Below are 17,236 nucleotides of genomic sequence, written 5' to 3'. Positions count from 1 at the left end.
AATTTTGGAGGAAAAAAAGTGTGTCTTATAGTCCGAAAAATACAGTATATGGGATAGGATAGAGATAGATAGATAGATAGATAGATAGATAGATAGATAGATAGATAGCTGAGAGCAAACTACATTTTATTTTATTACCTGCATGTGGTATCCAATTGCATGAAGCCCATTGACTGACAATGGGAATAGGCCACCGTCAGCTAAAAATGTCCTCCAAGGATAAAGTAAAAATGCCTAGAAAAATACAGGGTTAAAGGAACTTCGGATGAGTTCATAAATCCACTAATACACATACATTAATGCAGGTTATTGATATATGTGCTGTCAGCATATTTGTCTACCTTAAAGCAATTTCGCTGTGATTTTGACAGTTATATGGAAAATAAAAGATCCCATATTAAAATGTTAATCTCAAAGGAGAAAAAGCAAAGCAGTTAACCCCATAATGACCAGGCCTGAAAGGACCTTAATGACAGGGCAATTATTATTTTTTGTCTCTCAGCTTTTCAGCAGCCATAACTATTTTTTTCACTAATGTGGCTGCATGAGGCTTTGTTTTATCCGTGACAAATTGCACTATGTTATGTAAATTGCTGTGTAATTTATAGAATTTTTTTTTTCAAAAATATTTATTGGGCTTAGTTTTTGTGTTTATATTTTTCACTGTTCATGTTTCATGCCAAATAATCTGTTGAATGAATTATCCAGGTTAGTACGGTTGTATAGATACCTAATATGTGTAGGTTATTGCTTTTTTCATACCTGTATTTAAAAAATTGTATTTTACATGGAAAAAAAAAAATCTGATTTTGTTGTTTGCGGTGGTGTCTTCCTACTTTTTATTCCTTTTATTTTGCACATTTTTCATTGATATATTTTTTTACATTATTTATTTTCCAAGCATCAAAAGACCTCCGGGGAACATTTTTTTACTAAATTGATCATTTTTTTCCTACTGTAACTGGGGCATCCATATGAGCCTCAGTTACAGGCAAAACATCACATTACTTTGACTTAAGTGACAGGCAGAGTTGATGTGATCACCAGGATCTACATAAGCATCGATGTAGCTGGTGAAATAAAAGACAGAAGGAGTAATTAAGCATTTAGCATTTACACTGGAGAGGTTGCAGGAGCAGGAGCTTTAATCACAAGCCATAAATTTATGATAGCTCAAAGTTAAAGCCTGGGACCAAGCATTAGTCAGCAAAAAAAAGGATGGGAAAGACAAGTATCCAATTTTGTGCTACTTACACCCAGAAATAAATTGACAATTTATACAATTAAGCAGTGATTAGGCCTCAGTCAGAGGTAGAACGCCTTAAAGTTTAAATTAAGATTATGCAAAAAAAAACATCAAGAGATAAATTCTACTCAAATGACATGTGTTTACCTGACCCAAGGTGATTGGAAAAGAATCTATGACCTTTATTGCCCAAGCAGTCTCCCACCCATGTGGTGGGAAGGTCTCAATTGTCTGGACTATACCCGATTCCCACTACCATTTTTTTTACATTTTTCTTAATACAGCACTGGGGGAAAGGAAGGAAGCCGATCATTCCCTCTTGTATAACGATGAATCTGAAAAGAACCATAGTCAGTTTCATGTCTCACTGTTCAGTGTCTCCTTTATGATGGCTCTACCAGTCAATCAGTAGGTGATTAGCTAAAAATGGCTACTAGGAATATCGGATGGGTGGTATGTAGCTTCAGTTTTATTAAAGGGGAACAGTGGCATCAGTTTTACTTTAGGGACACGGTGGCTTCATTTTTTTTCAGGGGACATAGTGGCTTCATTTTTAATCAGGGGTGCGAAATGATTTCATTTTTAATCAGGGGGCAAAGTCTCAAATCATAATTGGAACATTGCGGGGCAGGTTTATTTGGGGGTCTTTTGTGGGGCACAGTGGTGTTCGGGGAACACAGGGGAAACATTGTTCAGCAAGTTTTTAGTTTAGTGACACATTGAAGGATGCATTCAGGGACACTATGTAGGGTATATTTGTTTTTAGAGCCTCAGCGTGGGTTATTATTTATTTAAAAAAGCTCTATATTTAACACTGTTATTTTCAGAGACACCGTGTGAATCTGCTTAAAAAGCGAGGAACTGAACATGTGTGGGTGGTGAACTCTGCAAAGATGAGTTATATCTGGGAGAAGACTCCATAAAGAAAATAGAACAACTCAGATAAGAGTAGATGTCACCTATAAGTTACTGGATGTAAGTTTTTATTCTCCCTCTCTGTGCATCAGTACTGTAGTGAAGGTACTGTCCTGAGAGTGATGATTTGTGATGACAATCTTGTTTTGGAAACAAGAACTTCTAGCACACCCTTTCCACTCTTAAAATAATACTAGGAGGTCTAGTTTTACATGGTAAAAACAGATATGGCAGTTACATATACAAGTCCTTGCAAAATATAACATCTTGGAGCCCATCAACACCACCAGCACTGGGGTGAATCCCAAGATACGTCTCTGCATACAGTGTCCGCCCTTATTATGTATAGTGCCATAACTTATTACATATTGAATAATCATCACTGAGAAGCCATGTAAAAACCAGGGTGATCACAGTTAGACACAATGAGAGACTTCTGATTATTGTATGACATAAAACAACATGCAGTCTACCAATCTATACATACTAACCCTGTGACTGCGCGGATCATGAGGCTGTGGCACAGGCAACTGTGATGAAAATGCTGTTTTGACAACTGAGTTACTCAGTGCTGTAAGTCCATGATACATATTGTCTGTTGTAGTTCTGAAAGCAGAAATGTCCCCAGAAGACAATAATGCTTCCCTATAAAACACAATATATAAAAGAACGAGCACAGTTTAGAGGTCATGAGCGGACATCACAAGTCACATTGCATGAAAATCATCACATTAAATAAAAGCTACTTAGCCAATAATTAAGGCGCAAATATTTTTTTTCTATATCATTGCTGTGCATATAAATTATTAATTAAGATACAGGCTTGCAGCACATCTGCTCCAGTGTAGCCACATGCTCCCATATTCAGGTTTACTGTAACAGGCTGGGTGGGATCAAACACCATCTGCACATATTAACCAGCCTGAATATTGGTCGTTATTACCTGGACATTAATGGGAATGGTGATTTAAATACACACTATTTTATCAACAGAGAAGTCTGGTCATGGTGACAAAGAAGAGAAACTAGACTTTGGATAAGGTAAAAAAAATAGTTTTTCATACCACTGATTAAATTGCATTAAATTGTTTTTAAATAATGTTTTTATTGGTTCTCCTTTAAACACCTGGTTACTGTGAGCGGATAAGGCTGCATACCGAATTAAATAGCGCACAGCCGCATCAAACTGCAGGATCATGACTTCACGTCGTAGCAATAACAAGGCGGCTACTTCCTTTGGATCATTAGGGCTGTGGAGTCCATCTATTAACTTTTGTAAGTCCTGTAGCTCAGCACCTGTAAAGAATAATGAGGTTTTATATGAGACTCTTCCCATTGTACTCAAGTAAATACAAACTTGTATAGAGATTAATATGTCTGGCTTATTTATTCTACATATTTCTAGAATATATAACATTAATAGTTAGATTTTAATTTTGGAAAGTACTCCAATTTTTGGGGTCATTTTTCAAGAAACATTCAATTATACAGTTTGTGATTTGGTTAAGTCAAGGTATACGTAAGAAAAATATTTAAAGGGGTTTGGCCATAAGTAACAAAACAGATGATGAATGTTTAACTGCTGAGGGTCCAACTGCTGAGACCCCCAATCAGTCAATTAGGGGTCCAAAGTCAGCTGTGGGAATGAAGAGATTCTGAGCATGTGCGGTCACTGCTTTAATACAGGTCTATAGACTGTTAATGGAGCAGTGCAGGGCCGGCGTCAGCACCCGGCGCACCCGGGCAAGTACCGGGGCCCTGAGCAGACGGGGGGGCCCACTCGCGGTCAGGCTCCCCGCCAGGCTATGAGCGGAGGAGAGCAGTGTCAACGCCCGCTCCCCCCCCGCTTGCTCAGGGCCCCGGCAGCCAGATACTTACCTCTCCCCGTGCCTCCGCAGATCCGCTGTCTTCCTGCTGTGCACTCCCTGTGACGTCTCAGGTCAGAGGGCGCAGTGACGTCTTTTCACCGCGCCCTCCCCTGAGCCATCACAGGCAGCGCAGAGCGGTAAGACGCTGGAGTCCAGACCAGAGGCAGCAGGTGAGGAGGAGTGAGGTGAGTATATGATTTTTTTTTTTATGTATGGAGGCATGGGGCATACTATGGGGGAGGTGACATCCTGCATGGGGCATTATAAAGAGGGGGGTGACATCCTGCATGGGGCATTATAAAGAGGGGGGTGACATCCTGCATGGGGCATAACATGGGGGGGGTGACATCCTGCATGGGGCATTATAAAGAGGGGGGGTGACATCCTGCATGGGGCATTATAAAGAGAGGGGGTGACATCCTGCATGGGGCATTATAAAGAGGGGGGGTGACATCCTGCATGGGGCATTATAAAGAGGGGGGGTGACATCCTGCATGGGGCATTATAAAGAGGAGGGGTGACATCCTGCATGGGGCATTATAAAGAGGAGGGTGACATCCTGCATGGGGCATTATAAAGAGGAGGGGTGACATCCTGCATGGGGCATTATAAAGAGGGGGGTGACATCCTGCATGGGGCATTATAAGGAGGGGAACAGCCTGCATGGGGCATTATAAGGGGGGGAACAGCCTGCATGGGGCATTATGTGGGGGGAACAGCCTGCACGGAGCATTATAAGGGGGGGAACAGCCTGCATGGGGCATTATAAGGGGGGGGCAGCCTGCATAGAGCATTATGTGGGGGGAACAGCCTGCATGGAGCATTATATGGGGGCCAGTATCCTGTATGGAGCGTTATAAGGGGACCAGTATCCTGTATGGAGCGTTATATAGGGGCCAGTATCCTGTACAGAGTGTTTTATGGGGGCCAGTATTCTGTATGGAGCGTTATATGGGGGCCAGTATTCCGTATGGAGCGTTATATGGGGGCCAGTATTCTGTATGGAGCATTATATGGGGGCCAGTATTCTGTATGGAGCATTACATGGGGGCCAGTATTCTGTATGGAGCGTTATATGGGGGCCAGTATTCCATATGGAGTGTTATATGGGGGCCAGTATTCCGTATGGTGCCTTTTATGGGGGCCAGTATTCTGTATGGGGTGTTATATGGGGGCCAGTATACTGTGTGGAGCGATTCGCCGGTTTCTGAGCTATTGTGGAATTTACAATAGATATCACTCATGTAATGTAAGAAGTGAAATCTTTGCATTGTACTATATATATATATATTTCTCTGCGGTATCTGTGCATCATGAATCCTGGTATGTATTAAAGGGGCCCACTGAGACTCTTTCGCCCGGGGCCCAGAAAAACCTGGAGCCGGCCCTGGAGCAGTGGTCGCACATGTGGGGGACTTTGGCACCCCATTTTTATTAAGGAATTAGAAATAAATAATATTGCTTCAAATATACTCAATTGTGTGTAAATGTATAAATGTAAAAGCCATTCTATCGTTATGTTTCCAGAAAATATAAGATTTTGTATATGAACATTTGTAAAAAGACTAGTGTGTGTGTCTAGATGAAGAAAAGTAGATTCATGCAGGAATTGTTGCCTCAGAAGACCTACTCCTCTGGATTATATACTTCTAAGTATAAATTATGGTCATACTTAATTACAGAAAATGGAGCTCTATTATGTTGATATATAATTAACTTCAAATGCAATGTATGGAAAAAGACAGGCGATGATCTGCAGTAAGACACATTGATAAGGCAAACTATGCACTTGTAGCACCCTGAGGATTCGGCTGCTACAGGGGTATTGCACCTCAACCCAGAGGTGTGATATTCCACTCCCGGGTAAGGATGGAGTGTGGAACTGAGCTCGGTAGGCTGCATGCACTACATACATCCCATTTCCGGGGAACAGACCAACGGTACGCCCACTTAGAAATGTGCAGGTACGACCGAGTCTGTTCCTGGCTGGAGTGGGAGGGGGGTGGTACATCCCAAGTAGTGTAGGGGCAGATAGGGGGAGCAGCCTGGGTAAAGATAGGAGCTCATTGGGTGCTGGTCACCTGAGCTCACACATAGAGGGTGTATATAAGGTGGGCACCAACTGAGATCAGGGTCAGTCTGTCAGAATCAGGAAGAGGAGCAGAGCAGAGCCCTAGAGAGAGAGAGAGGAGAAAGAAAGAGAAAGACCCAGAGGGGGAAGACTGAAGGGACCCAAGAACCCAAATTAGAGCACCGGGTGAGGAGTCAGCAAAAGGGTACCGGAACCCAAGCTGGTGGGGGTAAAAACAATCCCCAGCCAGAGACCGGAGGCCGTGGGCAGCGTCTGCCACGGCCACCCACCACATTCACCCCGAAGGCACACCACATGAAGGGTCAGGGAACCCAAGGCCAAGGGTGTCCCAACAGAAGGCCCGAGGGAGCTGGACCTAGGTGGATCCCTGGTGGGGACGGCTGAAGAAAGGACAGAGGGAGAGCTCAGGGCCACGCTCCGGACTTGTTTGGGGGTTGGCTGGATCCAGGACCTGGTGGACGCAGCACGGCTCGGGTGGTCACTAGCAGCTGGAGTGACCGGAACATCAGCAGTGAGTAAATACCCTAAACTGCACAACCCGACTCTGTCTTCCTTTAACATCTATGCTGCACCACCACAACCCCCATCCTCTGCACCTGACCCCCTGAGGCTATACCCCACCCGTTGGGGGTTATACCATCAAAAGCTGCACCTACACCATCAGCCTCAGCGGACCCTGCTGCAGCGGCGGCCACAGTGACCGCATCACAACGGGTGGCGTAGTCGACACAAAAGAACTTTAGTAACATCTGTAGAACTGCCACATCACACTGAGCTTGACGCCCTGGGCACGGGGCCGGGTCACAGCCGCTCGGAGACTACAACCCCCCATCTGATCCGGTGCCGGGTATTCCCCTCAAAAAGGAATATGTCCCAGGGGGCGCGTCAACTTTGGCGTAGTCGGCAGGATTACGTGCCCGCAACACCCGTGCCTGAAGAAAAGTGCAAGTTTACCTCAGAAAGAAGTCTCCCGCCGGTTCCGGAGGGTCCACGCCATCGGACTCCATCACCAGTCGTTTCCCGCCGATTGTCCGCCATTTCCAACTTGTTCCCGCCATCTGCAGAGTTTCCCGCCACTGGGCGACGCTTCCCGCCAAAACCGCAGATTTCCCGCCTTGGAAGAGCAGCGGACGCCATTATGGGCGTGCCAAAGGAGGGCAAGAGGCCACCTCCCATCGTGGGCCGGGACAGAAAATGGCGCCAAAAGTGGAAACCGCCCCCACCAACAGAGACTGTGATGCTAGAGGTGTCTGTCAGCGTGAAAGAACTACCCCTGGAGCTGACAGTCACCGAGTTGCCCCGGGACCGCCCTCGAAGGGGGAGGAGACGAAAGAGAAGAGAAAAGATGGGTGTCGCCTGGAGCAGTGTAGAGCGAGCGCACCCGGAGGCAAGAGGTCTAACGAGGAGTAGCGGAGGAGCTCACCCGGAGATGGAGAGAAAGCAGAACAGCACCGGCCCGCTGGCCAGGAGTCTGCTAGAGACCGAGGAAGGAGGGCAGAGCAGCACCGGCCCGCTGGCCAGGAGCCTGCCAGAAGAAGAGCAGAGCAGCACCGACCCGATGGTCAGGAGCCTGCTAGAGTCCACAACCCCGTTAGGTCTAGCGGAGATCTTAGCGCAGCTCCCCCGAGACCGGGAGTGTGCACAAAGTGCCCTGGAGGGCCTCGCAAGGAGGATGGCCCGGGTACAGCGCGAGATACTGGCGGAGTGGAGCCGGGAGATGACCCAGCAAGCTGAGACCAGTCAACGGAGCACGCTACCCTGGAAGAGGAAGCAGACCGCCTCTGAGGATGGTGCGGGAGGACCCAAGGCCGGAGATGGCGCCGAGAAGGGAGCCGAACGCATGGAGGCAGGTAAAGGGGACGCCTATACCCCAAGCCGTGACACCGCTTACCTGCCCCAGCTCCCCGTCGCAGAGCCCGAAAGTCCCCCTGCTGTGCCCGTAGCCGCCATGTCACCGCTATGGACTAGGCCCCGACCGGAAGCCGCCGCAGCGACCCCTGTGACGTCACGCGCCTCGACCCGGAGCGTGACAAAGCAGGAAACACCACCAGCCTGGTCGCAAGGCCTAGTACCCCCGGGCGCCGCATCACCAACAGCGCCCCCTACCTCCGCGGAGCCTCCGGCCTGGCCGCAAGGCCAGGTAGCCCAGGGCGCCGCTGTCCTAACGGTGCCCTTCACCTTCCAGGTGCCCCAGGCCTGGCCGCAAGGCCTGGGCAACCCGGGCGCCACCACCACCGCGCCCGCGCCCGTAAAACCAAGGGTGCCACACCTGGGGGAGGACTTGTTCAGCCAGCTCACATGGCCGGACGGGCGGCCCTTCATCTGGCCCGAAGGATACCATGAGCTGGAACGGCAGCAGAGACTAAGACCCCTGGATGAACCCCTGATTCCGGCTCCGAAGCCCGTGGCACGGATCTCGCCCCCGCTAGCGGAAGCACAGTTTGAGTGGGACCCCACCGGAGAAGACCTAATGGGGTTCACTCAGGAAACTCGGGCAGTCGCCGCTGAGCGTACTGAGTGTTGTCGTCAGCAGCTAGCAGAGTTTGCGAGAGAACGGGAGGAGAGGCGGGTCAGAGAACAACAGGCCCAAATCCGGAGCGCGGAGCAGAAGAGCCGGACTAGGAGGAACCCCCGTGCAGCGCACTGTCCCCGCACCATCGGAACGGTGATAAAGTTCAACCCGCAGCATGGGTGGGGCTTTATTCGGGACCGTAACAACCGCGGTGACGTTTTTGTGACCCGCAGAGACGTCGAGTCCCACCTGCCGGAAGGTCACAAAGGCCGTGACCTCTACGTCGGAGACGAGGTCACCTTCACCCGGCACAAGTGTGCCAAAGGACCTTACGCCCTCCACGTACACCGCTTGACGGAGGAGGAGTTGCGGTACGGGGAGGAGGAGCCAGAGGACCCGGACGGGTCTGAAGCAACACCATATCAAGAAAAAGCAGGAGGGAGCCGTCGTTGAGGACGGGAGTAGAGACTGTATATAGTTGCCCGTCGGGGCACAGTGAACCGTTGCTGCTAAAATAGTCCCCGTTGGGACCAGTGAACTGTTTACCCGTTAACCCCTTCATCCTACAGGCTGAAGACTGTGAGCAGCCATTCCCTTCCCTCTACCTGGCCGAGGACTGAGAGCGGCCAACTTCCCCTGTAAATAGTTGCGCGTCCTAAAGCGCCCCTACCGGTTTTATAGAAAACCTGTTTTTCTAAGAGACTGTCGCACTTTTCCCGGACACACGTTGCACAGTGTCCGGAGGAGGAACCTGAAACAAGAGACGACGAGAAAGTTTTATCTGCTAAGATATGTTATTTATATAATGTTTTTTATATGTTTATATGAAAAATTTTGTATGTTTTGGTGTTTTTGTCTTACAGCCCGAGGACGTGCTGTGATTTACCAGGGGGGAATGTAGCACCCTGAGGATTCGGCTGCTACAGGGGTATTGCACCTCAACCCAGAGGTGTGATATTCCACTCCCGGGTAAGGATGGAGTGTGGAACTGAGCTCGGTAGGCTGCATGCACTACATACATCCCATTTCCGGGGAACAGACCAATGGTACGCCCACTTAGAAATGTGCAGGTACGACCGAGTCTGTTCCTGGCTGGAGTGGGAGGGGGGTGGTACATCCCAAGTAGTGTAGGGGCAGATAGGGGGAGCAGCCTGGGTAAAGATAGGAGCTCATTGGGTGCTGGTCACCTGAGCTCACACATAGAGGGTGTATATAAGATGGGCACCAACTGAGATCAGGGTCAGTCTGTCAGAATCAGGAAGAGGAGCAGAGCAGAGCCCTAGAGAGAGAGAGAGGAGAAAGAAAGAGAAAGACCCAGAGGGGGAAGACTGAAGGGACCCAAGAACCCAAATTAGAGCACCGGGTGAGGAGTCAGCAAAAGGGTACCGGAACCCAAGCTGGTGGGGGTAAAAACAATCCCCAGCCAGAGACCGGAGGCCGTGGGCAGCGTCTGCCACGGCCACCCACCACATTCACCCCGAAGGCACACCACATGAAGGGTCAGGGAACCCAAGGCCAAGGGTGTCCCAACAGAAGGCCCGAGGGAGCTGGACCTAGGTGGATCCCTGGTGGGGACGGCTGAAGAAAGGACAGAGGGAGAGCTCAGGGCCACGCTCCGGACTTGTTTGGGGGTTGGCTGGATCCAGGACCTGGTGGACGCAGCACGGCTCGGGTGGTCACTAGCAGCTGGAGTGACCGGAACATCAGCAGTGAGTAAATACCCTAAACTGCACAACCCGACTCTGTCTTCCTTTAACATCTATGCTGCACCACCACAACCCCCATCCTCTGCACCTGACCCCCTGAGGCTATACCCCACCCGTTGGGGGTTATACCATCAAAAGCTGCACCTACACCATCAGCCTCAGCGGACCCTGCTGCAGCGGCGGCCACAGTGACCGCATCACAACGGGTGGCGTAGTCGACACAAAAGAACTTTAGTAACATCTGTAGAACTGCCACATCACACTGAGCTTGACGTCCTGGGCACGGGGCCGGGTCACAGCCGCTCGGAGACTACAACCCCCCATCTGATCCGGTGCCGGGTATTCCCCTCAAAAAGGAATATGTCCCAGGGGGCGCGTCACACTCACATTACAGTTTAAGAGGTAAAATATGCCATGTCATGTACGTACATGAGTGGACTCCATAGTCACAAATTGTACCTTTATTTATTGATAAAATCCAATCAATTTAATTTAATGAAATTCTCTTACAATATTCTAAAAATTCCCATCATTTATTTTATTGCCATTTTGTTTAGAAGGTTATATCAGTTTTCCTGTGATAAAAATCTCTGAACTTCGATGAATTACTTAAATCAGAAAATTAGAGACTTTTCCGGTTACAGGGGTTTTCGGCTTTCAGAAAACCCTTTTCCCCAGGCACAATTTAAAAAAAAACAAACAAACAAAACACCGTGCTTTGCTCAGTAATCTTGGATCGGTGCCGAGTCTCCGCAGCTGTTCCCGGGGTCTGTTATTGTCTGCAGCGCTGTCATCATGTTGACAGCGCTGCAGCCAATAAATGAGCTCAGCAGCTCTGAGCGGATTGTGCTGTCTATTTGGACAGTGCTGCTGAGCTCCCTGTTTGGCTGCAGTGTTCAGACATGATATTTGCGCTGCAGACAATAACAGACCCTCGGAGCAGCATCAGAGACTATGGATGATGAGTAAAGCACAGTTTTGTTTGATTTTTTATTAAAACAAATTGTGCCTGGGAAAAGGACTTTTATGAAACCGTAAAACTCCTTTAACTTAAGGACAATAACAGACCCCAGGAGCAGCTGCGGAGACTCGGCATGGATCCAAGATTACTGAGCAAAGCACAGTTTTTTGTTTGTTTGTTTTTTAAATTGTGCCTGGGGAAAAGGGTTTTTGTCGTGACGTCAGCGCGGGGTCACGTGCTGCCTTTGAGCGGCCACCGATAGCGCCGCTCACAGGCAGTATGAGCAGAACAAGGTAATTAAAAAGAAGGTTGTATTTATCATTAAAACACACTGGTATTTTTTTAAAAGTACCGGACAACCCCTTTAATTACATGGCAGACAAACATTTTTAAGTGAAATTCCTCTTTAAATAGAAGCATGATTCCGGATGTTTGTTGGAAGAGAATCCTATACGATGCTACACATTTGGTGAAGATGTCAGGGAATGTTTTCTTCCTCTACAAAAGTTCATGCAACTCACCTGTGCAGATGTCACCAAAAATAGAACTCTTATCCATGTTTCCAGGGCCCAAATCAAAACTAAAAAGAGGCCTATTAAGACTTTTTGTATGAGTCAATCGGCTAATGTAAGCCTAAGAAGCGTCAGAACCAGGCTCCATGGCTTTAATTGTAAAAGAGACTTCCGGCTCACTCATAAAGCATAGAGTTGGCTGGCTAGTCGCAATTGCAGTGACGTCATTGAGAAGTGGAGCAAAACGGCTCTGGATACCAGAGAGCGTGGCGGTAGGTGAGTATATTAATATACTGCTTTCCAAATTATTATGCAAATGCTATTTTTCTCTGATTTTCCTAAATGGTCGATGCAAATGAGTCAGTAAAACGTTTAAATCATCAACCGTTAATAAATCACATTTTATTGGACTAACCTCCCAATGATAAGAGTGTTTTTTTGGAAAATAAAAAAAAATGTTAAAATGCACTGTTCCATACTATTATGCACAACAGAGTCTCCAAACAAATTATAGGTTGTAAAGAACTAAAAATGGTCATATGTTAAATTTGCAGCATTAAGAGGTCACCTATAGTGGTGTGAAAAAGTGTTTGCCCCCTTCCTGATTTCTTATTATTTTGCATGTTTGTCAGACTTAAATGTTTCAGTTCACAAAACAAATTTAACCCCTTTACAACCCAAGGTGGTTTGCAACTGTCACTTTATGAGGTAATTACTCTGGAACGCTTCAACGGATCCCCCTGATTCTGAGACTGTTTTTTCGTGACATATTGTACTTCATGATTGTGGTAACATTTCTTCGACATCACTTGCGTTTATTTGTGAAAAACGGAAATTTGGCGAAAATTTTGAAAATTTTGCAATTTTCAAAATTTGAATTTTTATGCCCTTAAATCAGAGCGATATGTCACACAAAATAGTTAATGAATAACATTTCCCACATGTCTACTTTACATCAGCACAATTTTGTAACCAACATTTTTTTTTATTAGGGAGCTATAAGGGTTAAAAGTTGACCAGCGATTTCTCATTTTTCCAACAATATTTACAAAACCATTTTTTTTTAGGGACCACATCACATTTGAAGTCACTTTCAGGGGTCTTTATGACAGAAAATACCCAAAAGTGACACCATTCTAAAAACTGCACCCCTCAAGGTGTTCAAAACCACATTCAAGAATTTATTAACCCTTCAGGTGCTTCACAGGAATTTTTGGAATGTGGAAGAAAAAAATGAACATTTAACTTTTTTCACAAAAATGTTACTTTAGACCCAATTTTTTTTATTTTCGCAGGGGTAACAGGAAAAAATGGACCCTAAAATTTGTTGTACAATTTCCCCTGGGCACGCAGATACCCCATATGTGGGGAAAACTACTGCTTGGACGCACGGCAGGGTTCGGAAGGGAAGGAGCGCCAGTTGACTTTTTGATTCTAAAATTTGCTTGAATAATTAGCGGATGCCATGTTGCGTTTGGAGAGCCCCTGATGTGCCTAAACAGTGGAAACCCCCCACAAGCGACACCATTTTGGAAACTAGACCCCTCAGGGAACTTATCTAGATGTGTGGTGAGCACCCTGAACCCCCAAGTCCTTTACAGAAGTTTATAACATGGAGCCGTGAAAATAAAAAAATCAAATTTTTTCCACAAAAATTATGTTTAAGCCCCAATTTTTTTATTTTCACATGGGTAAGAGGAGAAAATGGACCCCAAAACCTTTTGAGCAATTTCTCCTGAGTATGCCAATACCCCATATGTGGGGAAAATAAAGTGTTTGGGCGCATGTCAGAGTTCAGAAGGGAAGGAGCACTGTGTGACTTTTTGAACGCAAAATTGGCTGGAATCGAGAACGGATGCCATGTCGCGTTTGGAGAACCCCTGATGTGCCTAAATAGCGGAAACCCCCCCCACAAGTGACCTCATTTTGGAAACTACACCCCTCAAGGATTTTATCAAGGGGTATAGTAAACATTTTGAACCCAGAGGTACGACACAGAATTTGATAACATTAGGTCATCATATTGAATAAGTTGTCATTAGTCTTGAGCGCAAGCGCTTGCTACTTGAGTTTGCATCGGGTACTCAGGTATGCACCATGTATTACGGGTGCTCGAGTGACATGCTCGAGTCCCCGCCCGCATGTTTCACGGTTATTAGACACCCAAAAAAAACATGTGGGGATCGCTTGTGCATGTTTTTTTTGGCCGCGAAGCATATGGGGCGGAGACTCGAGCACCCGCGATACTCAATGCATACCCGAGCACTCGATGTAAACTCAAGTAGCGAGCACTTGCGCTCAACACTAGTGGCCATACAGTCATCTTTTTTTTTTACTTTTGAAAAAAATCCCAACCCTAACCCCTAGCCCAACCCTAGCCTAACCCCAACCCTAACCCTAACCTCAACCCCAACCCTAGCACAAACCTAGCCCAACCCTAACCCCAACCCTAACCCTAGCCCAACCCTAACCCCAACCCCAACCCTAACCTTAGCACAACCCTAACCTGAGCGTTTATTTTTTACGCTGTTCCTCGTGCGGTATAAGTGATTAGACGACTTTATTCTTCGGGTCGGTGCGACTACAGAGATACCAGAATCATATCGGGTTTTTATGGTTGACAGCTGTCACACACTAAAAGACGCATTTTTTTTATAAAATCTAGTTTTTGCATCGCCATAGTTTGAGAGCTATAATTTTTCCAGATTTTGGCCGACAGAGTCATGTGATGGCTTGTTTTTTGCGGGATGAGTTGACGTTTTTATTGGTGACATTTTTTGATCGCTTTCTATCCTGATTTTTGGGAGGCAGAATAAACAAAAACCAACAATTCAGGAATTTTTTTTTTTTATTCTGTTCCGCGTGTGGTAAAATTGATAAGGCAGCGTTATTCTTCGGGTCAGTACGTTTACAGCGGTACCACATTTATATCGTTTTTCTATGTTTTGGCGCTTTTACATAATAAAAGCAATTTTATAGAAAAAAATATTTTTTTGCATCGCTTTATTCTAGAGCTAGAACTTTTTTATTTTTCGGCTGATGGAGCTGTATGGTGGCTTGTTTTTTGCCGAGATGACATTGTCAGCAGTACCATTTTTATTTATATTCGTCTTTTTGATCGAGTGTTGTTCCATTTTTTGTTTGGCGGTATGATGATAAAGTATTTTTTTTTGCTTCGTTTTTTTTTTTTTTTTTTTTACCGTGTTCACTGAAGGGGTTAACTAGTGGGACAATTTTATAGGTCAGGTCGTTCTAGATGCGGCAATACCAAATATGTGTACTTTTATTGTTTTGTTTTTTTTTTCATAATAATATTTATTGATGGGTACATTATAGTTTTATTTTTGGTAGATTATTATTATTATTATTTTTTTTTATATATATATTTTTCAATTTTTTTTTTTTCACTTTCTGACACTTTTTTACTTTTACACTTTGTCCCACTATGGGACTTGCACTTTTTTTTATTCTGATCGCCTGCATAGCACAGGAATGGAGCACCATCCCTGTGCTATGCAGGCTGTCAGCGCTGCACAGGGAGAAGATAGTTTGGTCATGCACTGCGCATGACCAAAATATCTTCCTGCTGTCTGGTGATCCGGATGTTGTCATGATGACATCGGGTCGTTATGGCAACATCCGGGAAGCAGCGGCAGACAGCGCTGGAGGCCGGAAGAGGAGGTGAGTATTGCGATCACCTCCCCTTGCCACCGCAATGCTGCGATCGCCTTCGATCGCAGCATTGCGGGGGTTAATGTGCCGGCAGCGGTGCGGGACCGCTTTCTGCACATAGCACCGGGTGTCTACTGTGACACCCGGCGGCAATCGCGCTCGCACAGCCTGTGTGCGGGCGCGATCACAATGACATATTAATACGTATCAGGCTCTTAAAGCCCAGGGTGCAGATACGTATTAATACGTCTTGGGCTTTAAAGGCGTTAAATATTAGACAAAATTAACACAAGTAAACACAAAATGCAGATTTTAAATGAAGGTCTTTATTATTAAGGGAAAGAGAAATCCAAACCTACAGGGCCCTGTGTGAAAAATTGATTGCCCCCTAAACCTAGAAACTGGTTGAGCCATCCTTAGCATCAACAACTGAAATTAAGCATTTGCTATAACTGGCATTGAGTCTTTTACAATGCTCTGGAGGAATTTTGGCCCACTCATCTTTGCAAAATTGTTGTAATTCAGCCACATTGGAGAGTTTCCAAGCATGAACCGCCTTTTTAAGGTCATGCCACAGCATCTCAATTGGATTAAGGTCAGGACGATGACTAGGCCACTCCAAAGTCTTAATTTTGTTTTTCTTAAGCCATTCAGATGTGGACTTGCTGGTGTATTTTGGATCATTGTCCTGCTGCATAATCCAACTGCGCTTCAGCTTGAGGTCACGAACAGATGGCCGGACTTTCTCCTTCAGGATTTTTTGGTAGACAGCAGAATTCATAGTTCCATTTAGCACAGCAAATCTTCCAGGTCCTGAAGCAGCAAAACAGCCCCAGACCATCACACTACCACCATCATATTTTACTGTTGGTATGATGTTTCTTTTCTGAAATGCGGTGTTACTTCTATGCCAGATGTAATGGGACATACACCTTCCAAAAAGTTACATTTTTGTCTCGTCAGTCCACAGAGTAGTCTTCCAAAAGTCTTGGCAATCATCAAGATGTTTTCTGACAAAACTGAGATGAGCCTTTATGTTGTTTTTGCTCAGCAGTGGTTTTCATTTTGGAACTCTGCCATGCATGACATTTTTGCCCAGTCTCTTTCTTATGGTGGAGTCATGAACACTGACCTTAACTGAGGCAAGTGAGGCCTGCAGTTCTTTGGATGTTGTTATGGGGTCTTTTGTGACCTCTTGGATGAGTTGTCGCTGCGCTCTTGAGGTAATTTTGGTTGGCTAGCGACTCCTGGGAAGGTTCAACACTGTTCCATGTTTTCATAATTTGTGGATAACGGCTCTCACTGTGGTTCGCTGATGTCCCAAATCTTTAGAAAGGGTTTTATAACCTTTTCCAGACTGATAGAGCTCAATTACTTTGTTTCTCATTTGTTCCTGAATTTCTTTGGATAACTGCATGATGTCTAGCTTTTGAGGATCTTTTGGTCTACTTCGCTTTGTCAGGCAGGTCCTATTTAAATGATTTCTTGATTAAGAACAGGTCTGTGCGTGGCTAGGGAAATTTAACTCAGCTTACCAAAGATGTGATAAACCACAGTTAAAACATAAATTAAGGGGAGGGGCAATCATTTTTTCACACAGGGCCCTGTAGGCTTGGATTTCTTTTCCCCTTAATAATAAAGACCTTCATGTAAAAACTGCATTTTGTGTTTACTTGTGTTATCTTTGTCTAATATTTAAATTTTTTTTGTGATATGAAACATTTAAGTGTGACAAACATGCAAAATAATAAG

General features: G+C 45.7%; 1 protein-coding gene across 4 annotated transcripts in view; it reads right to left on the bottom strand.

Moving 5' to 3' along the window:
• LOC141259599 (uncharacterized) overlaps positions 1-17,236 on the bottom strand; it is a 248,968-nt gene that overhangs the window by 98,742 nt on the left and 132,990 nt on the right. For all 4 annotated transcript variants that reach the window (XM_073675832.1, XM_073675830.1, XM_073675833.1 and 1 more), the window contains 3 exons: positions 3,319-3,457; positions 2,653-2,806; positions 139-234 (listed from right to left, as the gene is read on the bottom strand). In XM_073675832.1, the coding sequence (XP_073531933.1) occupies positions 139-234; positions 2,653-2,806; positions 3,319-3,457 (389 nt within the window). The remainder of the gene's footprint in view (positions 1-138; positions 235-2,652; positions 2,807-3,318; positions 3,458-17,236) is intronic.

The sequence above is a fragment of the Phyllobates terribilis genome, unplaced genomic scaffold (assembly GCF_046119375.1).
Source record: "Phyllobates terribilis strain yellow unplaced genomic scaffold, ASM4611937v1 Scaffold_3__8_contigs__length_932513732, whole genome shotgun sequence".
Taxonomy (NCBI): domain Eukaryota; kingdom Metazoa; phylum Chordata; class Amphibia; order Anura; family Dendrobatidae; genus Phyllobates; species Phyllobates terribilis.
Note: the sequence above shows the minus strand (reverse complement) of the source record. Positions and strands in the feature narration are given on the sequence as shown.